This window comes from Geospiza fortis, unplaced genomic scaffold (genome assembly GCF_000277835.1).
Source record: "Geospiza fortis unplaced genomic scaffold, GeoFor_1.0 scaffold7, whole genome shotgun sequence".
NCBI lineage: Eukaryota > Metazoa > Chordata > Aves > Passeriformes > Thraupidae > Geospiza > Geospiza fortis.
This window is the reverse complement of record NW_005054344.1, coordinates 1,604,290-1,626,950: the sequence shown is the minus strand read 5'-3', so window position 1 is coordinate 1,626,950 and position 22,661 is coordinate 1,604,290. Positions and strand designations below refer to the sequence as shown.

The window sequence follows — 22,661 nt, the reverse complement described above, 5'->3', positions numbered from 1 at the left end:
CTACTCAGCAGGAAATGGATTGTATTTCTGTATCATATTTACTGGAGGAACAGCCAGCTGAAGAGTGAGATTTGCTGTTGTACAGCCTGAAACTGGGAAGTCATGCAGAAAATCAAGGTATGACCTGTTTGAAAGATAAAAGGGCAAATTCTTCGAATAGAGTAGGAAGGCAGAATGTTGATAAAGCTTTCAAAATCCTCCCTTTTTCTTCAGCAGAATTAATCTTGTCCTGCTACAATCTGGCTTCAACTGTTCCCTCTATTTTTAGTTACTGATCCTAGCCAGTCCTCAAATAGCTCAGAGCTGGTGTTGTTTGTGTCTGATGTAAAACTGATACAGACTTTGTTGGCATTTTCATTCATGTTTCATAATCTTCTCCAGTGCATACATAAAGACAATTCTTAGGTGTGCTGGGAGGGGATATTTTTATTGCTGTGGTCTAGATCAGACCCCCACTGTTTGACACTTAGGGTGCTCATCATTTGATCATAAAGGAAGAAATAAAAACATTTTAGTGATACTATAGTTACTTATCTACATTTAGTTACAGGGAGTAGTCACAATTAAGATCAGGAAGCTTCCCCTTCAGACTTGTTAAGGGCAATCTCAGAGTTCCTCTGTTATTTGTGTTTTAAGTCCTTCATACCATCTGTATGCCATAAGAAAGACCCTGTGAGATGGAAGTAGTGGTTTAATTTGCCCTTTGAGAAAAACATTAATTAAAAAAAAAAACATTAAATAGCTTTTCAAATGTCATTGATACAAATTTTGGTTCCACAAAAGAGAAAGAGTATATATGTAAGACATTGCAGGAGGTTTTTATTGATCAATTAAATTAAAATAGGCACAGTGGGGAACAAATCTACCAACAAATTTGTGAATAAACCCATTAATATTTCCTTATGAAGTACTCATATCTCCAATTGCATTACTTTTTTTCCTACGGTGATGTATATAAGGAGGCTCATTAATACAATTTAAAACATCTGATAAGAGTTAATTTTTGAAATAAGATTTTTCTTCTTTTCTATGAAATGATACATCTTTTCAAGCATTATAGATTATCAGATTTAGAAAATTGGAATGTAGTTGTTAATTTTGGTTCTGTGTCTCTGAGAAATGCATTCAGCAATCCATACAATATTCCTGCATTCTTGTTCCTTTAACTTCACATAGGCATAAAATACTCCAAAATGAAACTGGTTGTTGAATGCAAGCACATTCAGCTTTACCTGTAGAAAAGATGAAACAAGTGTTAGGATAAAATATCAAGGAAGGTGAATGGGATTTTTATATGGTAGCTTTAATGTTCAAGATTTCTTGCAGCTTTGCAACCATGATTATATTTAGCAATCTCTTGAGCATCAGTGTAATTGAAATGTCATCTGTGGAATAATTTTGGTAATAAAGTACAGCAATATTACAGGAAATAAAAGACAGTGGTGAAATAACTTCTCTAGTAGATTACTCAAAAGAAATTTAATTAAGTGGTGTTTATGAGATAGCTTTTGGATAGGTTATCAGGATTGATAGCTGTGTAAAGAGTCTTCAGAAGAATGTTATAGGATTAATTTTATTTAAAAAGGTAAATTCTATTTTGATTCAGCCAGATGATGACAGCCATCAAAAATCCATGTTATTGAATAGAAAGCAGTAGAGTAGAATCAAAAGCCTGGTACCTCATTCTTGTTTTAGTTATTATTCCATGTATTTTAAGGCTAGAAGTTTTACCTCATGTTCAAAAAATGCGTCTTCCAGTGTCTTTTCTCCAGTGCCACTCCCTACACCTTCAAACACAGCCTTGTATTCCTAAAAGCACAGACAACCACTGTCCATGGAAACAAGGTACTTTCGCATTCTGCGCAGCACAAACACCTTACATTACTTGGTAAATTAATCTTCATTAAGTAATCTTTCTGTATAGAAGACCTCCTGTATAGACCACAATTCTACATAAATCAAAAGTTAAAAGCATATAATCAGCAAAAGAAAGAAAAATCACATTTGTTCTTGTATTTCTTATCATAATTTCCAACAATTTAAATTAATTTGCTGAAGGCACTAAAAGAGACTTATTGTGGAATGACATGTGACCTTTCACTCCTTTGGGCAGAGAGCACTGAACTTCTTGTACGAATAGTATCCATCAGAGCCAGAGCTCTAAATGGAGCCAAAACACTGAACTCTGATCATCACATGGCTGCTCCTTTTATTTCCAGTAGTCAGCTGTATTTACCTTACCTACATTAATATTGTATCCAAATCCATTAGTCTGATTTGTCATCCTGGAATATCCTGTGCAGATACATTTGACTTGATTTCTTAAGTATTACATTTCCATGTAATTTCCTCCTCTGTTTGTTTGGTTTGTTTTTCCCTTAAAGTAGGAGTGTAGTAGAGGTCTACTGCAATGGTTCCCAAATTCATCTAAATAACTCACCATCTCGTGAACAGTCTTGCTCCATGCCTCACTGACATGGTAACTCATGATTAAAATGTTCTCTTTATGCATAGGAGCAGATGCACAGCTTCATCTTTGTGGGGTTTTTTGTGGAAAAAGGAATAGACATTTTTTGTGTACCTACTTAAAGGTAGCTTAAATATTATGGTTAGACAGAGTACAGCAGTTAATTCGTAGATCAAGTGTTGCAGATTACTAATCTTTAATAACAACACTATTTGCATCAATATTAACATTTTCATCTAGTTCTTTGAATCAATTAATGATTTAGAGAAAATGTTTCAGAAGGGAATTTTTATGGTATACTGGCAACAAATCAGGTTTGACTAATCTGTGACATGAATTGTTTGGTCAGCTCAGTTTTAAATGCTGTATGGCTATGCTCCAAAATCTTGGAGGCAGAAGCAATGAAGTGAAACTCAATTTGGGGAGAGTTAATGGAGTAGGAAGAGTTTTATTTACTAGATGTGATTTGCTCTTACTTAAACATCCTTGTAAGAGGAACTTTGTACTGCACTAATGTAATAATGTCTTATCTCAATCTTAACTCTTCATATCAAAAGTCTTTGATCCCATACACTTTTTTATGGGAACTTTAGTACCTCTGCTGATATTTTTCCTCTCTCAGAAATTCTTTTAACTTATGTGTATATTCTTAACAATTTTGCTGATGTCAGGAGATGCTAATTAACTATTTTTATATTGACTTTTTGTTTTAATAAATTAGTTTACATACTGCATAGTATTCTGCAACACACTTCACTTGCTCGTAGTCATCTGCATTGGCCAACAGGTGCAAGCCTTCTGGATAAAGTTTTCCACAGGTTGGATACAGCTTCTCTCGGTCATCTTTGCTCAGCTCAGTGCCAAATGAATTAATGGTGATGATAAAAGCACGTCTGTCTGCCTCAAACTTAATATGCAAAACAAAGAATAAAGAGGTGTTATTAGACATCTCATTCTAAATTAGAGTGGGCATATTCTGGGGTTTTTTAGTAAGTCAAACTATGGAAATGCAATTTTTTTTAAAAAGTTGACTTGAGAGCATTGGACACACACCTTATTTTTGAAATTGTAAATTCTCTCTCTCTTCTTTGCAAATATGCATTAAATTTTGACTAGAAAATCAAACAAGATTTTGCAACTACAGTTTTTATTCTGTGTTTTTTGTTCTAAAAATATGATTTCTGCTGCTTCCTCATTTCCGTGCTTAGTTACCCAGATGTTGACAAGAAAAAATATCTTCACACCCTCATGTGTGAGATTATGCAATAATGATCTTATAAATAAAACTGATAAAGGAAAGCACAAAGAATCGATAGTGCTGCCCGTAACTCAAAGTGCTGTTGATAGTAAAAGTTGAGTGAAAATCCTAAAAAAATGTAGTTTCTCAATGCACATATTTAAAATGATAATTTGATAAGGAGGAGGAGGCCATTTGCTTGCAAAGTTAAAGTTTAAAGTGGTTCAAATAACAGTTAATTTTTAATACATAGAATAAAAGGCTATATTTCTTCTGTCAGGTTTAGATGCCTGTAGTATCTGTATTTTCACTGCAGCAGCAGACTGAAAGGCAATCCAATGTCTAGACCTCGGGTTCTTATTTTGTACAAGGCAAAATTTCACTTACCATTCTTATAGTATGACTGAAAAATACAGTAGTGCATAAAAACAATCTTCTTCTGTCGTGAGATCTAAATTGACTATGGTTTTAGTTCTTTCCTTTATTCCTTGCTTTCATGTTTTAAGAACAGCACAGCCCTTGCTAATTGCAGGGATTACACAGGGAAAGTCTTGCCAAGTGAAGTAAATATGGTATAGGCACAATTTAGGCAGCTTAAAAAATTTCTTATGCTGTGAATATTTGAGCATAGAGGTGCTCTTTTCATTTGAATAATAAGGCTGCATTTGCAACACTAATCTGCCACTTTAGCAAAAACACATATTCACATCTACTCTTGTGTATGAGAACAGACAATAACAGGAACTTGCTACCCGCTGGCACTGACTTCGAAGTAAGGGAAAGGAGTAAACAGTAAAGAAGTAATGAGAAGAAAATAAGCGTGCTTGAAAAGATTTCTAGCTAATGAATAACAGGGCCAAACTTCATTTCCCTAATTAATAAAAATAATCCTGTTAGACCTACTGAAACCATTTAAGAAGGACAAATGCTTTCTATTTTTTAACTTGTTAAAGCCATGTTGAATCTAGCTCTTAGATGTGTAATATTTTGTTGATAAAAAACATTGGAGGCAATTGCAACTCATGGTAGCAGGTGTGGGTTCTGCTTCTGGTGGCTTCCAGTTTGAGAAAATTTTCAGGATAACTCCCATCCCTCCAGACCTTGCAACTCATCAAATTATTGGCACATGAGGGTTTCCAGAGAGAGTAAGGCCATGAGGCAATTACTTTGGTGACAGTCCATTTGATTGCTGCAGGTAGAGGTGGAGTCAGAGGACGACAATTTCCTTAGTGCATGTTTGCATCTGGGAAACTACTGGTTCAGAATTTAGCATGGACCCATGCTAAATTCTGAACCAGCAGCTTTAGCTGCACTGCAATGAAGTCCTGCAGTTTCTTGCCAGAATCAGGGCTAAACATGCAGCATGTGCTGTCCACGGCGGAAAAGAGATCATCAGCACTCTTAATATGGAAGTTTGGCACCGCATGTGGTAGTCAAGGAGTTGGGGAGCTAAATACCTTAGCCTCATTGTGTAAGGTCAGGTTGGTAGTCTTACATATAAGATTACAAAATAAATAGCAAGTATTTGTTTGAATAATTTAACTTGTGGTTTTTTTGTGAATCCAACCATCAGCAGTCTGTTCTATGTGTCTCTTCAGGGTAATAAAATGTTATAGAAAAGGAAATCTTCTATAGAAAAGTTTATCCTCCTGGCTGATTGACATAAGATAGGGATTTTAAAGAAGCTTATCATAGGCTAAATTGTTACCACTGATATAAAGGGAGTTTTACCACATGCTTAAACTAACATTAGTAAGTAATCTGCGCTGAGCATGAATTTCTATTTAAAAACAAACTTTCTGAAAAATCTGAATCAACTATGCCAGCCAACCAGCCAGTCTCTTGATTTTTATTTTTAAGAAAAGTCAAAATATTTAATTTCTCTTCAATTTAACTTGATTAGAAGCATTTTGTTTAGAGCATAAATTGAAACGTTGTGACCTGCTTAATTAAAATAGGAAATTGCAATATCTTTTAGGATTTATTTTGTAAAATGTAATTCAGACACATTCTTCCCTCAGGAATGAGCTCCCAGGGTTATTATCTGTCTTCTAAATGCAAACTTTCAGTATGATGTCATCAGCCCTCAGTAATTTTTTTTTGGTTTCCAGGGTGTAAAATTGCTTATCCAGAAAAAAAGACTCCTGGAAGCAAGTGGGTGGTCTGACTGTCAGCCTCTGCAAAGAATTGTGATGGACTAAGTGAGAAAAAGAAGAAAAGGGGACCTGAATGCTGAGAATTCAATTTCAGAAATTTCTGCATCTTTTATTAAAAAAACAAAGACAAAAATATCATTCACTAGATGCATGTATGCTTTGCGGGGAGGACATTAGGAGCTTTGTATGCCATGGAAAAAATATTAAACTTTGCTGAGTTGAGACAAAAATATAAGACAGACTGTTCTACATTTTATATGACACTTATTCCAAAGGTCACTCAACTCTAACCTTAATCACTAATTTTAATAGGAGAGTAAACAAATGTAGCAATGCCATGAAGCTTGAAGATTATTGATTAGTAAATAGACAGTAATGCCAGGATTTAGCTCTCCCAAACTCAATAGTCAACAATTTTTGTTTTTCTGCATAATGGAAAGGGATGTTAAAGGGCAACAGGTTAAGATTACTGAACCATTTCTTCTTTTCTGCTCTCTGATACAGAAAAATATTAACTGAGACTGGATCCTCCTTAGTAATGGTCTAGCTGCTTCTCTAGTGAAAAGGTGAAAGTCATCCTTGAATACGCTATTCATTGGATCTTAGAAAAAGCAAGTATATTTAGAGGAGAAGCAAACATTTCACAGATACCTTTGCAAAGGGAGAAAAATTGAACAGGAAAAACTAAGTGAGACAATTATGACAACATTGTGGAGTATTTTAATGTATAAAGACTGAATGTTTCTTACCTCAAGAATAGGTCTCATTATTTCTGCTGTAGTACCACCTTGTTTTTCACAAAACTTATAAAATGCCTCGAGGTAAGACTACATGAAAGAAGAAGAGAAATATTTTAAATGCTGCTTAAGACCTGGACCAGGATTGCACATAGCCATGAACTTCATTTTTAAATACTTCCATTAAGTTTGATAATTCCACCTATGAATTTAAATTTTAAATATGTGCTTAATTACTTAGTTCAAATGAAAGCTGAAATATTCAAATGCAAATGTCTTGTTTTTACAATTTGAGATCAAATGTTTTCAAAAATTGTAATAAGAAAAATATTATGTGTTACTTGCTTTCTAAAGAAGGAACTTTTTGAGTTCCATTGAGCTTCCACTGCATAATAAGCAGATGGCTAAAGGAAACTCTTCATTTATAGTGTGTGGAGGAGGGGATTTGGGCATATGCCATGGATGTTGGGCCAGCAGGATGAGAATACACAAACTAATCCCTGCTGCTCTACCCTAAACCCTGGATTAGGACAGAACAGCAGACAAAGCTTCTGTAATACTGGTCTGCAGAGCCCTCTGGTCTATTAAGGATTCTGGCATCTGCACCCTTTCAAAATACCTGTGCTGGAAGGACGCTAAATATCTGAGATGCTGTTCTGCCTGCCTCTCAATCTCCCAAAATGCTGTATTAGAGGACATTTATGTTAAAATGCATTTGCTACAACTTCACACAATCTTGTTAGAAGCTGTCACTAACTATGCAATTAAGTGAATTTTAAGTAGAGACATCTCAAGGGGGATCTACTGCATAGAATTATGCATTAGGTTCTGTATACTGCTATCTGATAGTAGAGCAGAAGCAATCAATCACATTGACAGCTGAAGTAAAGGAGAAATTATCTATTAATAATTTCATAGTGTTTGCAGAATGGTCCCCCTAATAGTCAGATGAGCAAGAAGAAAAAAAATAGATTTGATAAGTGTTAATATATGGATATCCACACAGGATAGAAGAATCAAATATGTATGTTACCAAATTGGAAACATGTCTAGTATAGTAGTACTGTGAAAGAATTAAAATACATTAAAAATTAACATATGTAAGCATAATTGATGTTGTATTGAATGAGAGAATTAGTAAAAGTTTCAAGAATTAAAAATCAGCTTTGGAATTTATAAATATCATTTGTAAGACAAACAGAATTTTCTTTTCTTTCCCCGTAGTACAATCAGATCGCTGTAAAAATACTTCCTGCAATCTGGGGAATCCACTGTGAAAGAAAGATGATAAAGATTTTGAAGAGAATGCTCCAGGAGGAACCTTTGATGGATTGGAGTATGTATAGCCTTTAAAGAGACCATTGTAAGAGTAGTGGCCTGTGTGCTAAGATTTGTAAAGTACTTTGAAAATGCAAGGCTCATGTTAAATGCATATCCTTGCAGCACTGTGCTGCAACAATGCTAAAAATTGTTTTTAAAGGAAGAAAATTATACAAAATCCCTAAGTAAAAATCATATTAGCTGGATTCAAAACCATTAGGCCCTTTCAAATCTCATCTTCCTTATATAAATAAATATAAATATTAGCCAAAAGCCTGTCTAGGCTCACTCAGGAGGTAAGAATTCTCTGGTGTTTGGTGGCTGAGTTATTCATAAACAAATCTGGAACTGGATATTAGCTTGACATCTAGAGTATTTTCATTAACGAGATATTAAATTAGAATTTGGATGCAGACCTAAAATTTGAAAAGTCCCCAGACAGTGGAGTAGAAATGGAAGCAGCTGGGTTTCATTCCTGGACTTGAAATCAACCAGATGACCTTAGACAGCTTGCTTTATCTCGCCGTACTTCTGTTTCCCCATCCATAAAACAGGGTTAATGATACTGACCTACTTTGCTGAGACATTTGGTAAATCCCAAATATTATCATTTTGTTTCAAAGACTTGCCTTGTACAGTTTGTTGCGCATTATTTCAATGTTCATTTCATCCAGGTCGTTTTCAGACAGGCAGTCTTGAAAAAATGCAGCTGAAAGCAGAGTTTATAACATAGCAGTATAAATCTGCATGCTGATAATATGCATCTTCTGTCTATTGCTCACTAGTGTGTGAACAAGGATCCGAGGGTTCTGTTGTACAAGAAAGGGTGATATAAAAGAGAGAAAGAAAAATCCGCTTGATTTTCCCCTTATCCTCATATCCCCTCCTTTTTAATGAGAATCTGCAGTGAGGGGAATCAATCAGGGCTGCAGGCAGAGCCCACGTCTCCAGAGAGAATCATATGGGAATGCTAATGAAAGCCCTAATCTTCTCTAAAGTATATAGTTTGGTTATTATGAAGATTTTCTAGTGAGGGATATGGAAAATTATTTTTGTCCAAAATCATGCAGGTATTCTGCAACTGTTAAGGAGATCCTCTTTCCTATTTTCCCTTTTCTTCTTTGCCTATGTAGTGTGGGAAAGGCAACAGGTTGCAGCTGATAGAGGGCACATGCTTTGACCTTGACCATCTGTGCTTATGGGTCCTTGGCAGAACTGACTAAAGAGCAAGATTTTGAGCAGGGAGGCAGTGGATGAATTTCACTTGTGCAGCTGGACCATTTAAAAATATGATATTCATAACCAACGTGTGCCTCTCGCTGTTCCTGAGCTATCCCAGTGGGGCAGAACAGCACCATATGAAAATGTGTTCTCCTAAGCAGTGGCAATGGAAGATGGTATTTACAGAGAAGATGTGAGCCTGGCCAGGTTTTGTGGTCTTATCCCTTCCTACATTTCCAGCATCTAGATTTCGAATAGAGAATATCAGGAAGTGTAGCCCTGAGAGTACCCTTCAGTATCTCCTTATAGATGTATTGCCCACAAATTTGTCCCATGACTTTAAAGAGCTAATAACACTTTTTTGTTTTATGAACTAGTTTAGAAAAAAAAATCCAGAAATTTACTACCAGCTGTGTGAAAACAGTGGTTTAGTTTACCTTTTAAAAGTAGTTTTCTACAGGCACTTGAAGGATTTGGTAGGCAGCAGTTCATAACTCACTATGAACAAACCACTGCTCCAAGGAATCTGTAAACTGTGTCCATATCTCTCATCAGCTTTGTCCACTCCAAACTGCAGTCTGGACTTTTTAGTCTGTCTACACATGGCAGCACTGTTCATTTTGGCTGTCCTGCTCTGTCCCTTCTCAGATTTCACTGTACAGTGTGCCAGTGCCCAGGCACTGATGGGAGTGTGCTATAGGGTGGCCTCTGTGAGGGAAAGGCAGGACTGTGCTGTGCTGGACACAGGCAGCTCCAGCTGGGACCCACCAAGGGCACAGCCCCGTCCCTCAGTTGGGCAGGTGTATCTGAAGGGGGCCTACCTGAAAAACAAACTGGGACTTTTTACCAGGGCATGTAATGATAGGACAATGGGGAATGGCTTTAAACTGAAAGAAGGTAAGTTTAGATTAGATGTTAGGAAGAAATCCTTTACTGTGAGGATGATGAGACAGGAATAAGTTGCCCAAGGAAGTTGTGGATGCCCCATCCCTGGAATTATCCAAGGCCTGGTTGGATGGGGCTCTGAGCAACCTGGTCTAGTGGAAGGTCCTTGCCCATGGCAGGGGTGTTGGAAGTGGATCTTTTAGTTCACTTCCTACTCAAACCATTATTTGATTCTATGGCTCTAAACTCCCCTTGCTCCTTGAGACTGCCCTGCCTGTCTGGAGGGATGTGGCGTAACCCGCAGGGATAACAGGGGGGTAGAGAAGAGGAGCCTGGTATGAAGGAGCAACAAAGGCTGGAGGGAAGGTATTTTCCCCAAGTTTTCCCCTAAATGTTTCATTATTTTCTGTTTGTCTCCTTATATCTAGATCAGTAATTAATTATGTCATACATATATAAATCAGTTATAAATCAAGTTAATCTCCCCACTGATTTAGTCTGGTTTGCCTGCAGCAGTACTTTGTGGGTGATCTCAACCCACAATCTGTTTTTTGCACCTTTTTTCTCCCCCTCATTGTGCTGAGAGTAGAAGGTGAGCAAGTGGCTGGCTGGGAAATTTTTTTTTGTCTGGGGCCAACCTATCACACCTTTTTGAGAAGCAGAACCCAAAAGCTCTCACAGTACTGAAGATGACAGCACATAGTGATTTCATATACATTCAAATACATCCAGTTCTATCTTATTCTCAGTGCCCTTCACAGGCTATTGGGTTTTGTTCATATTGGCTGCTACACCACATTGAGCAGAGTTTCATCTTAATTTATAATGTGATGTCTCCAAACTTTACCTTGCTTTGTGCTTAGATTTAGTTCTTCAAAAAAAGGACTTTATATTTGAACCATGTCCAAATCTCAAGAGGGAATCTGGGTTCTACCACATCTAATATTTATTAGTAGCTGTCTGCTTGATCCTTAGTAAAGACATATTTTTTAATATAATGTAGGAATTGAAATAAAAATATATATGTTTTAAATCAGTGACTACTTTGAATAGAAAATATATACCTTGCACTTCTTGAGTAACATGTTTTTTTCTGAGTCTGCTACCCAAGGTGGATATAGAGGCTATTAATAAATGTTACTAGAATATGTCCTGAACACCACTGCAGATGTTCTTGATCTACAGTTCAAGATTTGTTTTACCAAAACACAGCATATCCAGTGGGAAACATCCTGTTCTAAAGAATACAGGATTAGTAGTTTTGAGAAAAATAAAAGAAATAATTTAGTGGTTTTACCTAATGGTGTGTCAACCAAAATTGCATTGAAGAGTTCAGTGGGGTTTGAGGCAATGCTGACTGCTTCCATTTGCTCAAAGCTCCCCAATGGATGGCACTTGGGAACAAGTTCAGCTATGGGTCGCTGATGTAATGTGCCAGTTATTAAAAGAATTACGTTGTCAATCATATAGCTGTATCTGTATTGGAAAGAAAAAGTAAAAATAAATTATTTTTATAATCAACTTTCACTTGAAAAAATAAAAACCAAAAATTTTTGAAAATTAGCCATAATACCAAAGTATTATCAGAATGCATGTTCATTCTGTATCAATAGCTCATCAAAAATCAACAGAAGTTTTTAAATAGCAAGAAGATAACACAGCACTAGTTTTAAACCTGATTGATATGACAGATTTAGAAAACGGACATTTTTAAAGAAGGTTGTACTGACACATGACTATAATAAACATAACAGCTGAGATGTACATTCACTGTAATAAGTGACAATGAGTGGTATCCAAAGCAAATCACCTGAGCTAACAAGTTTTCAAGTCTGGGATTTTTAATTTCATATATACCATGGACAAGGAAGTAGATAGGAATCTCAGCACTAAAACTGCAGAGTTCATGCAGTTGGTCCAGTCTTAGGTTTTCTTCTCATTCAGCTTTAAACATCCTCCCATGAGGGAGCTAAGAACAGGGTCTTACAGATTTCTTCTCTATTACTTAAAGTTTTCTTTTGAGTAGAAGTTTTCTATCAGCTTCATACCAGTTTTAGTGTCAAAGGGGATGATGAGTCTTGTCAGTGACTAGGAAATGGGAGCATAACTCCCTTGAATGCCAGTCTTGAGTATGCATTGTTGACTAAGAACACAGCTATAAATATACAGGGATTTATATGCTCTCACCCAAAATATGGAAAGAGGACTTGAGGATCTGGTGGAATGTAGTTCAATGATCTGTGTGAAATATCTTAGCCAGTATATCCATTTTTTTAAAAAAACAACAGTGAGAAAAGGCTGTGCATACGCATCTATACATTTATTTCAATGAGTGTGATAAAAGAACTGCCAAAACTTTCATGCTTTCGTTTTTATTTCCCTGAAACAAAATGTGAATATTGCATGCCCACAGGCATCCTAGGACAGCCTTTAAGATCCTGTTAATATATCAGCCTAAAATTAGTCAGCTACACATGACCAGAAAAAAAATGATAATTGTTTCTTTTTTACTCTTATTATAAAACTGCTCCTTGAAATTTAGTTGAACAGTTCATTGTTCTTGTTAAAATATATTAAAAGTATCAGATCAAGGGGAGTAAATAGTTAGGTAAAATATCATGCAGGTATTTAGCTAGTCCATGTTGTTATATTGTTATAAAGCAAATCCCTGTTCTTAAAGTTGTTTAAGTCATTCATTTGCAAGTTTCATCTATTCATGATGGTATTGAGATCAGAGCTTTCTCTTCATCCAGCATCAAACAACAGCTGAACTTTCAAATAAAGCTACTTGGATCTACGTACCTTGCAATGTACCATATAAAGTCCTCCTGGTTTTTATTCATTTGTTTCGAATAAAAATTATGACAGGTGTAGGATGTGTTGTCTTTCCCCCTTTAAAAAAGTCTACACTTTGCTACATGCCTAGGAATTAAATCACTTCCCTGTGCATCATGAAATTGTTAATCTTGCATGAATCACATCCCCTCTCCCAAACGTAGTTTTTCAACTTGTCTGACCTAGACGGTGTTTGAAAATTTTAACCATTTTTAAATTAATTAATCTCTACCACTTCTTCTGCCTCTGTTCGCACAAAGACAACTGCTTCTGTTCTTTAAAATAATTAGCTGCAAAGACAACAGCTCTTCATATAACATACAGTTTCAGAATTTATATTAGCAAGTAAAGAATGCAAATGTAGCAGCATCAAAGTAATTTCGCTGTTTTAGAACTTAAATACAAATTCCAATATGTTTCATTTATACTATTTAAACTACCTTTTCTGTGTGGTACGAAGTAATATTTGGTAATATTACTTACGTGACAAAATTCAGAAAAGTGGCAAGTGGTTCAAAAGCATGGTTTCTAAAGTAATGAAATTCTGTGAGTAGTTTTGTTTTCAGTTTTTCATCGATGGTGGAAACAGTAAGAGGGCCAGTTTCATTTGCCAAGAAATTGCCATAGTCCGTAGTCTGTAGATGTAACTTCAGATCTGAAATTAAATTCAGGAAAGATCATAAGGATAAACTATCACATTGTCTGCAACCAAATTTTTTAAAAAAGTTAATTTCTCACGCACTTTTATATTAAGCAACTGATAATACTGTATTGAAAATTTTTTTGCATAGCTATAATATAGGGTAAATGCAAAATTGATGCAAATTTGTACTGCCTTTTACCAGTAAGACTTTCTGCATATTGTAGGAAGGAACAAGTAATTTATGCCTTTGTCAGAAATCTCACCATCAGCTTTCATTTTCAGACATACCAGATAGGCTGTTACTCACTAGTGTCTCTAGCCCCTCCCTCATCAGGTTTGTTCAATGTTTCGATTTCACTGATTTGCACCATTATAATGTACCAATTATTTTGTCTGCTGCACTCTCATGGACTGGAATAGGAATAATCCTTTAACTTTGGTAAGATCTTAAATATTCCCATGAAACATCTAAATCTCAAGTAAGATTATAATCTTCTGTTTTCAGGTTGCCTGAAGAAGAGAAGGAAACACATCTTGCCTGGCACACATTCTGGACTCCAAATGGATTCTGCAGTGGAGCACTTGAAAGGGGAGAGTTTACACTCTCTTAGCATTTCTGGTTTGGCTTTCTCTGATTTATGGCTGCTACTAGTAAATCCTAAGAAGCTGTTCCAGAAACTTGGGTCATTGTGACATTTTTTGTTGGAGCTCTCAGCCCTGGTGACTGGGGAAAATGAGTTGTTTTGACCACAAAGTTAAAAGAAACTTTCATGATATCCTAGAATTAACATGACAAATTTTCTCTGCTAGCCATTTTTTACCATGAGGCATAAGCAAGCATTGAATAATTTCTTGTTGTTCAAAGCAGTTTAACGTTTTCTTTTAGAAAAGGCCCCATTGCAATCCATAATTGTGTTCAAATGCTATATTAAAACTATTTTAAATTATAGATTGGAATTCTGTTATATGATTTGGGCATTTCTAATAATTAGATTTCTATGTGAAATCTGAACTGATAATTAGGGAAAAGGACAGCAACATTCCCACTAATGGAAATAAGGAAATTTATTTGCAGTTAGCAAGGTAAGCATTTATCAGCACAGTAGCTACTTTTGCCTATTTCCCTATGTGTATACTTCCTTAGTATGCAATAAGGCTGCCTACACTGAGACTTAAAGAAAAAGAACTAGTACATTGTGAAGCAGATGCCTACGTTTAGCACTGTAGCTTACTAAGATAAACTTCAGAGTCTTCTATGCAAGTTGGCTGCCTCTCAAGGTTGCTCAGAGTCCTGCCCAATCTGGCCATGCATGTTTCCAACCTCTCTAGGCAACCTCTTCCAGTGTTCAACTGCCCTCCTATTAAAATATTTCTTCCTTATATTTAGTCTGAATCTATTCTCTTTTAGTTTGAAACCATTGCCCCTCGTCCTATTACAACAAGTTAAAAAACTTGTCTCTGTCTTTCTTGTAACTCTCCTCAGGTACTGAAATCTGGCAATAAAGTCTTCCTAGAACCTTCTCCAGGATCAACAGTCTCAAATGTCTCAGCTTTTCCTTGTATGAGAGATGTTCTAGCCCTACTGGAGAGATTTCTGTGGCCCTACTCTGGACTCAGTCCAAGAGGCCCATGTCCTTCCTGAGCTGGGAACCCTGGAGCTGGACACAATACTCCAGGTGGGGTCTCACAAGGGCAGAGCAGAGGAGGAGAACAATTTCCCTCCCTTGCTTTAGATGCAGCCCAGGATACAGATGGTTTTCTGGGCTGTGAGCACACATTTTCTGCTCATGTCTGACATTTTGTCAAAGAGTAGTAGACATCCAAGTCCCTTTCCACACGTCTGCTCTCAATTCCTTCCTGCCCCAGCATGTGTTGATACCAGGAATTGCCCAACCCAGGTGCAGGACCTTACCCTTGGCCTCATTGAATCTCATGAGACTCCCATGGGCTCACTTCTCCAGCTTTGCTGGGTCCCTCTAAATGACATCCTGTGCCTCAGTTGTGTCAACTGCACCACTCATTCAGTTTGGTATCACATGCACCACTCACTCAGTTTGGTGTCACTTGCACCACTCAGTTTGGTGCCACCTGCAAACACATGACAGTGCATTCAATCTCACTGTCCATGTCACAGATGAAGATATCAAACAGTACTTTTCCCAAAAGGGACCCTTCAGGGGCACTGCTCAGCACTGAGCTCTACCTGGATTCCCACTACTCTCTGGATGCAACCACTCAGCCAGTTCTTTATCCCCCGAATATCACCTATTCATCAAATCCATATCAAATCACATAACGTACTTAGAAAAAGTCATATTTTCAGTACCAAAAAAGTTCCATGTAGGGAGAGGAGAAATAGAATCCAAATATGAAAAAAGAAACACAATTGAAGAAAGAGGGAAAGGTAAGCAAGACTAAGAGAAAAATAAAAATGCAGTTATACCCTGAAATTAGTCTATGTAAGACCAAGTTTTTAAAAGTTCATTAATATTTTGATTTTACACCTACATTTCCTGTGAAAACTTTCCTAATTTCTCCTTTTGTTGCAAAGAGTACAAAAATACTTGACATATGCTGAGATTAGATAATACTACTTTATGAGATGCAGAGCTCAATTCCTTTTCTCAATTCCTTTTCAGATGAACCACAGAGATCTACTTTTAGCCACACTGTGTAAATGCCTTTCAAACATAGTACTTTTCAGGGGTTAATTACATAAAGCAGACTGTAAAACTCAAATATCAGCCCCAACTATTGACCATTCTGAAATGTGATTAACATCATCATAAAATGAACAGAAACAAAAACCTGCTGATTGAGAGTAGTTTCACAAGACTTTGTTACTCTTCTCAGTTATCTGAATTGATTTGAGTGCCTTCATAAACAATACCTTAATATAAGGCACGAAAAATATTAGCTATAATTCATTAAATAGAGTCACCCACCTCCCAAAAGCTGTGGAGGAAATGTTATACCCAGGAATGTTGTGTTTAAAACCCTGTCAGTTACACAGCCTGCTTTGTAGATGTGTTTATCTAGCTGAATAAATAAATGCCAACATGCATACTGTGTGTAAGAAAAAATATTCCACTCTATCTCATGGTCTTGGCCAAAACAATCATCCACAATCTCCAATACCATATAATATCAACCAAGAATGTCATAATCAGAGTACACATGAAGACAGAGTTCAGTGCAGCTCACAGACTGAACTGGTGGACCTAAATTATAGTCCTTTCTTTGCTGCTGGCATAAATAAGGCCTGGGAACCATTGCTGTCAGACACTTGCACTAGTGACATGACTTGGTGACTCAGCAGGAGGAGATGGCTGAGCATTACAGGGCCTCAGACATTCCTGTTCACCAAAACCTTTTATTGATAGTAGCTGCTCCTTTTCTCAGGGTCTCTTGGAGACCTACACAAGACTCTGGCCTTTGTCCTAAAGATCCCTAGGGAAGAAAATTCCTGTATTTCAGCTGTCATCCATTCATTTTGATTATCATCCATCTGCATTGTCTATTTCCTCATTAAATTACATGCAGGAAAACAACTTATAGGAAAAATATGACCTTAAATAATTATATGAGTTTACTCACAACTGAATAGCAAACAAACAGAATTAACTAAAGTATGACTGAAAGGAATTAGAGCACAGAGGGAGACTGGTTTAAGATGATTGCAGTTAAGACAGGAATGATCCTGATCAAAGACTATTGTGAGAACTTTAACAAAATGTTAACCTAGTCTCTTGGCATCAAATTCACAGTAATTTGTCTGACCCCTCACTTTGATAGCAATAACCAACTAGCTTCAGTTTTCTTTCCCTTAACACTGTTATTTCAGCCACCATGTGCTGGCAGGCCCTGGCTCTGGCAAGTGAAGTAAACTTGTGTCAGTGATTCTGTCCGGCCCAGAGTTCAGATGTTTGTCCTTCTGTGACCTACCCTCCTTTATACAGAGCAAAGTCTTTGTATCACAGATAAAAAGCAAGAGAAGAACAAAACATTGCATTTAAACACCTCTACACTCCCACACCCCCATATTCTACTTCAAAACTGTCAGCAAGGTTGCTCTGGGAACCTCATTCCCTTAAAACAGGTGATGCCATAAGACCAAACCAGCATGCAGCCCATGAGGCGGCTCCATGGAAATCATAGTTCAACCAAGCTGAGGAGGATGTCTAAATGGAGCTGAAAGCCTTTCTTCCTGTCGGTATGGCCCTGAATTGAGAGGACACAGTGCTATCATTGGTCTGTGAGCAGTCTTCTTTTTTAATTTCCATCTCGCTTTTACACTTGCTCTGTGATTATCAAGCAGATGTAAACCACTAATCTAAAGTTTTTCTTATGGTTCTTCAGCAGTGATGTTATGGTTTCATCTCTAGAAATACCAAAACCACTTTGAAATTAAAAGATCTTTTTGCTTCTGTTTATGGGTTACTTTGAGTGGTTTTGATTTTTGTTTTCTGCTTGTTTGTTTTACCATATTTATAGTGTTTTTAGCTTAGGCCATTTTTTGTGGTGTGGTGCTAAGCCACAGAATGCAGAATAGGGTAAATTTATTACCTTTTAATGTGAAGACATGATGGCACTACTGAGAAAACATCACGTTACTACAGCACAGATCCTCTTGCTGAATATTTCAAATTTGAATAAAAGACAATGTATGAAATTTACTTTAAAAATTTACTTTAGGTAGGAGTCTGTGGGTTTGGTGCACTGTGAACTCACAGTGAGAGTTCAGTATTACAGCATCCTACATGTGCAGAGAAATAAGTGTGTTTAGCATCGTGTAGAAATCCATTATTTTTATATTTCTCATATTTTCATTATAAATATTACATTTGGTAGGTAAATGGTGGGAATCTGTTAGCTGTCTATAATAAGTAGAAAAAAGTGGTGAAAGAGATGCAGCTGGATAGAGAAAAAGGGAAAGTGATAGTGGGTGGTAGAGATGTGCTTGTAGGAGGGATGATGAAGGCTGCTGCTTCTATTGATGAAATAATTTGCATTCTAAAATTGAATGAACACTAGAAAAAGTAAGTTTCAAAAACAAAACTAATTGTTCTTCCTATTATAAATTGTAATTAAGAATGGTTTTTATCTCCCTATTGTTACCTGTCCATCTGCTTCATGTTATTAAAATATTGAAGGTTTATCTATCAGAAATATTTGAAAACTACCTCATGGTGGTAAATAACTTCCCTATAGCATGACTTAAAATTTAGGGGTTTTTTAGCTATTCTAAACTTAACACAATTGAGTATTCTTTTGTGAAGGGTACAAATAATCCCTTTTGCTTATATGTTTTTAACTCTATATCTTTTCTTCTTATTCAGAAGCAACCAGGATTTTTTTTTCCTTCATGAAGCTTTGGGTAACATAATTTATTGAGTTTGTTTGCAGGGAGAAGTGAAGTGACAACAGAGTTTAGTTATTCTACCAATCTGTTCTTTGTGTCTTTTATAGATGCTTGAGGCTGTTACCATTTTCCAAAGTCTGTATCCTTACGCAGCAGGACTTTTTCACTTAAACAATTAAATACTATATCAAGAGTTTCTGTAGAGTCTGTAAGTTGCATACATCACAAATGCTGGAACAAATGGGGTAAAGAAACAGTTGATTTTGTCCAGCTGATGTAAGGAATAGATTTCAGTTCTCAGAGAGATTGTACACATCTGTTCTGTGTGCCTAAACTGCCACTGTATTTAATGGAGAGCTGGATCAGCTCTCCTGGTTATCAGCAGAAGTAGACACATGCACTTGCTCTGTTCAATAGTGTCTAGATTCCATTGACTGTACTGATAAACTCTTCTTTAACATATTCCTATAAGAGGAACTTTATTCTGCAGACAGGTAAATATCTACATGCATTTCTTTAAATGCAGTGGTTTTAATCTGAGAGATGAATGGCAAGCAATCTTCCCAGACTTATGTTATTACTTATATTAATAGTTTAGACAGCCTCAAAACTCTGTTGGATATGGGAATCATCATTCTTCCCTTTTTCGTACTCCTAAACCCATTACTGCATGTACAAATCAGCCAAAGCTTAAAATAGAGAGAGCTTATTCATTCTCCTTCTTCCTTTTCCAAACTGATCTAATAGACTGCAAGTTATAGAAATTGAGTGTACAATCATAGCTTTTATTTTGCAGTCAGGAAAATTATGTTCCTTTTGAAAGGTGATTTCTTTCTGTTGCATTTTTTCCTGCCAAGTGTCTAAAGGTATGTCATATGATTCTTTGGTACAAGTCTGTCTTCATCAGGCTGTGACCAGTCTTGGCCACAGAAAGCTGTTTTGGAAACTACTGTGTGTTCTCTTTATTACTGTGGCAAAGTCACCTTGAAAAGAGCTCTTTTTCCTTTTTTTTCCTTTTTCCCTAAGTTTTATCTTTGTGGAGTCTAGTTTTCTGCTCCTGGTAAGCAGAGTCTTCACCACTGCCCTAAAACTCAGGAAGTAACAAATTACTAAAATCATGTACTTTACAGAGAAACTCAGAGCCAAATAGCAAGCTTTTAACAAGATTTTGGAAACTGTTTTATACAGCTGAAATGGTATGAAAGTTCCAAACCTGAACTGTTCTATAGCATGGCTAAAATATGTGAGAAGGTTGCCAATCTCCATAAGAACTCTGTGAAAGAGATTTCTAAACCTTATCAGTAAATCAGAAAGCCCCATTGTCTGCATTGCTTAGCAAATTACAGCCTGCGCAGAAATCACAGTCTATGGAAAGCTATTAACTTAAATATGAGAACAGTTCTTCAAAGGACATGGGGCTTATCTCTGGGTTTAAGACAAACTGTCAGTAGTTCAATCTTTTACCTTCCCTTCTTCAGAAACCTAAGCAACAGTGTTTCTTCCTGAATAAGATAAACCAGCACTTACCTTCTAGTGTCTCACACTGTGCTAAATTGACATAGTCCGCACTTGTCAAGATCCCACCTTTGAACCCTCGGACCAGACCCTCCAAGTAGCCATGGTCCACATTGAAGTAAAACTCTGAGTATCCTGGCATGGAGAAAAAAGATCTTTAATCTCTCTTCTGGGTACTTGATGGCACTGAATATCTGCCACCAACTGTTTTTCCCCTCTTTGGAAGGAGTGATAAATAGTCACGGAGTTCCTGCCAGCCTATGATTGTGTTTTACCAACTGGTTTCTTCCTGTTTCTTGCTCCTACTGTAGTTCCAGTACAGTGGATGCTTACACAACAGCCAGCCAGTAAATCCAACTCCCTCCTGTCAAAGCCAGAAAATGAACTTGTTATTGTTGGAAGAGAAGCCAAAAAGGAAGTACAGGATTTAACCCCTGCTTGCAAGGATGCTCTGCACTGCTTGGAGAATGAGAAAGAACATTACAAAGCTTGAATAAAACTGTATTATAAACAGGAAGTTATCTGAGAATGCCTATAGAGGAAATATTTCTGCAGTAAAATAGTAGTCTGTAGCAGAACACAGCTTAGGAGCTTAGATGATTTGGTATTGTCCCTGTATTGCTTTCTTTTCTTAACATTTTTGTTTGCTGGAAATTTTCTGCAGCTCATCTCTATCACCAAATATGTATACGAATTATAAGAACCTTCTAATAATTAGTGCGAACATTAGATGATGTGCAAAGGTGAAAGGTTTTTTAAGTGTTTGACTTTCATTGTCCTTGAAAGTCAGTATCCAGAACTTGCCTCAAAACCATAGTTTGTCCCAGGGTGCCACCCAAACCTAAAAACACACACTCATTTTTCAGAGCTTTGAACATGTTTGGTGCATGGTGTTGGCTGAAGGCATGGACCATGGCTAGTCTATTGACATTTGTGCTGAAATGTGGCTGCAGCAAGAGTTGTGAGCTGGCAGCTGGTGGGACAAGGCTGTGACTATGACACCTTCTCCCCTGTCCTAGGATGGGAGAAACTGATGAGACCTTGGTACTCACTAGATGATTCCCGTCTATACCATGCTGCTCCTGGCACAGCATGGCTTGGAAGGCTACACAATGAAGCACAAGATGCCAGCATATTTGCTGCCAAAACAGCCACCCCTACCTCCTCTAGGAAGGTCACTAGCTGGCTGGTTTCCCGGCTGGCTGGTCGGGAGTCTCCAATGGGCAACAAGTGGCTATTGGGCAGCTATGCTGAGCCAGGGAAGCAATAAACTGCACCCGAGGGTCAAATTAAAATTGTCTCAGGCTGGATATTATCCCACCTGTAACCTATAGCGGGGGAAATAATGACAGCATTTAGACATTTTGAAAAATCGCATGTTCAGACATGCAAACTGTATTTAGTTGGAAGTTCAATGGGGCCAAGAGTATTGGAGCTTGCTCCTCATACACTGGGTTTACAGTTTTAAGTCAGTCAGTTCTTAGCACTGCAGAGTTAACCCAGCTAAAGAAGAATGAGACAGATTAGGCCTATTAAACAATAGAAACAAAACATTTCCCTCCCCCACACAAACAATTTGGTTTTGTCTTCCAAGTCCGCATACCAGCAGTGCTCAGAACCTCCTAATGCAAGAAATTTTCAGGAGAATTTTGTCAATGATGTTTCAAAACTCAGAGATTTTTCAGGATACATGACCGCCATCAGTGCTTCCTTACTGACGTGTGTCAATAACCACATTTTAACTGCTTTTTTGTTGCTGTTGTCTGCTTTGTTCCAGCATGTTTTGCCCAACAGCCTCTGTTTTTCACCTTTTCAAAGAAAAGAAATGGGGAGAGCTGATAATGATTGCAGTGTACACTGAGAGCAGTGTGTAGGTTTAACCTACAGCTCTCCAAAGTGTGTGTTGTTGCATAAACAAGTCAGGTCTCACAGCAGCTGAGTTCAGGCTCCCCCAGCTGCAAGCACAGCGTGTCACAACGTGGCACACCTCCAGCTGGGGGCAGTCCAAGGTTGTGCTCCCGATGAGCTTCCAGAGCTTCAGACAGCAGAGCCAGTGCAGAAGTGGCTTTGCAATAAATCCTAAATTTAGTAAGGTCATGTTAATACTGCCTGGCAGGTGTGAATACCACCACTGGTGATCCTCCAGTGGGAAAGTAATACCATGGGTCTATAAATATTGATGGGACCATCACTTGAAGTATAATCACTCAGCAAAGTGGTCTAATGAAATCAGTGTAATTTTGAATGATTTCAGGAAACTGGAAAATCAGGATAAAGTCTTGA

At 37.2% G+C, this 22,661-nt stretch overlaps 1 protein-coding gene across 2 annotated transcripts; it reads right to left on the bottom strand.

Annotated features, from left to right (window-relative positions):
- Nucleotides 1-796: 796 nt before the first annotated feature.
- Nucleotides 797-20,594, bottom strand: ATP6V0D2 (ATPase H+ transporting V0 subunit d2). Of its 2 annotated transcripts, XM_005422875.2 has the most exons (8): nt 20,391-20,594; nt 13,342-13,513; nt 11,321-11,499; nt 8,547-8,626; nt 6,610-6,687; nt 3,198-3,374; nt 1,732-1,809; nt 797-1,232 (listed from the first exon to the last, which is right to left on the bottom strand). In XM_005422875.2, exons 1-8 carry the CDS (start codon nt 20,518-20,520, stop codon nt 1,071-1,073), a joined length of 1,056 nt encoding a protein of 351 aa, XP_005422932.1. In that variant the 5' UTR covers nt 20,521-20,594; the 3' UTR covers nt 797-1,070. The 2 variants fall into 2 exon arrangements, with proteins under 2 accessions (XP_005422932.1, XP_005422933.1); XM_005422876.1 differs by lacking the exon at nt 6,610-6,687.
- Between the last annotated feature and the right edge of the window lie 2,067 nt (nt 20,595-22,661).

Excerpts from the sequence above, each read along its gene's own strand:
- ATP6V0D2 (XM_005422875.2), bottom strand. The coding sequence starts at position 20,520 with ATGCCAGGATACTCAGAGTTTTACTTCAATGTGGACCATGGCTACTTG. Across the intron at positions 1,810-3,197 it reads GTGTTGCAGAATACTATGCA|GAATACAAGGCTGTGTTTGA; the intron begins GTATGTAAACTA and ends CTGTGCTTTTAG. Across the intron at positions 1,233-1,731 it reads ACGCATTTTTTGAACATGAG|GTAAAGCTGAATGTGCTTGC; the intron begins GTAAAACTTCTA and ends TCTTTTCTACAG.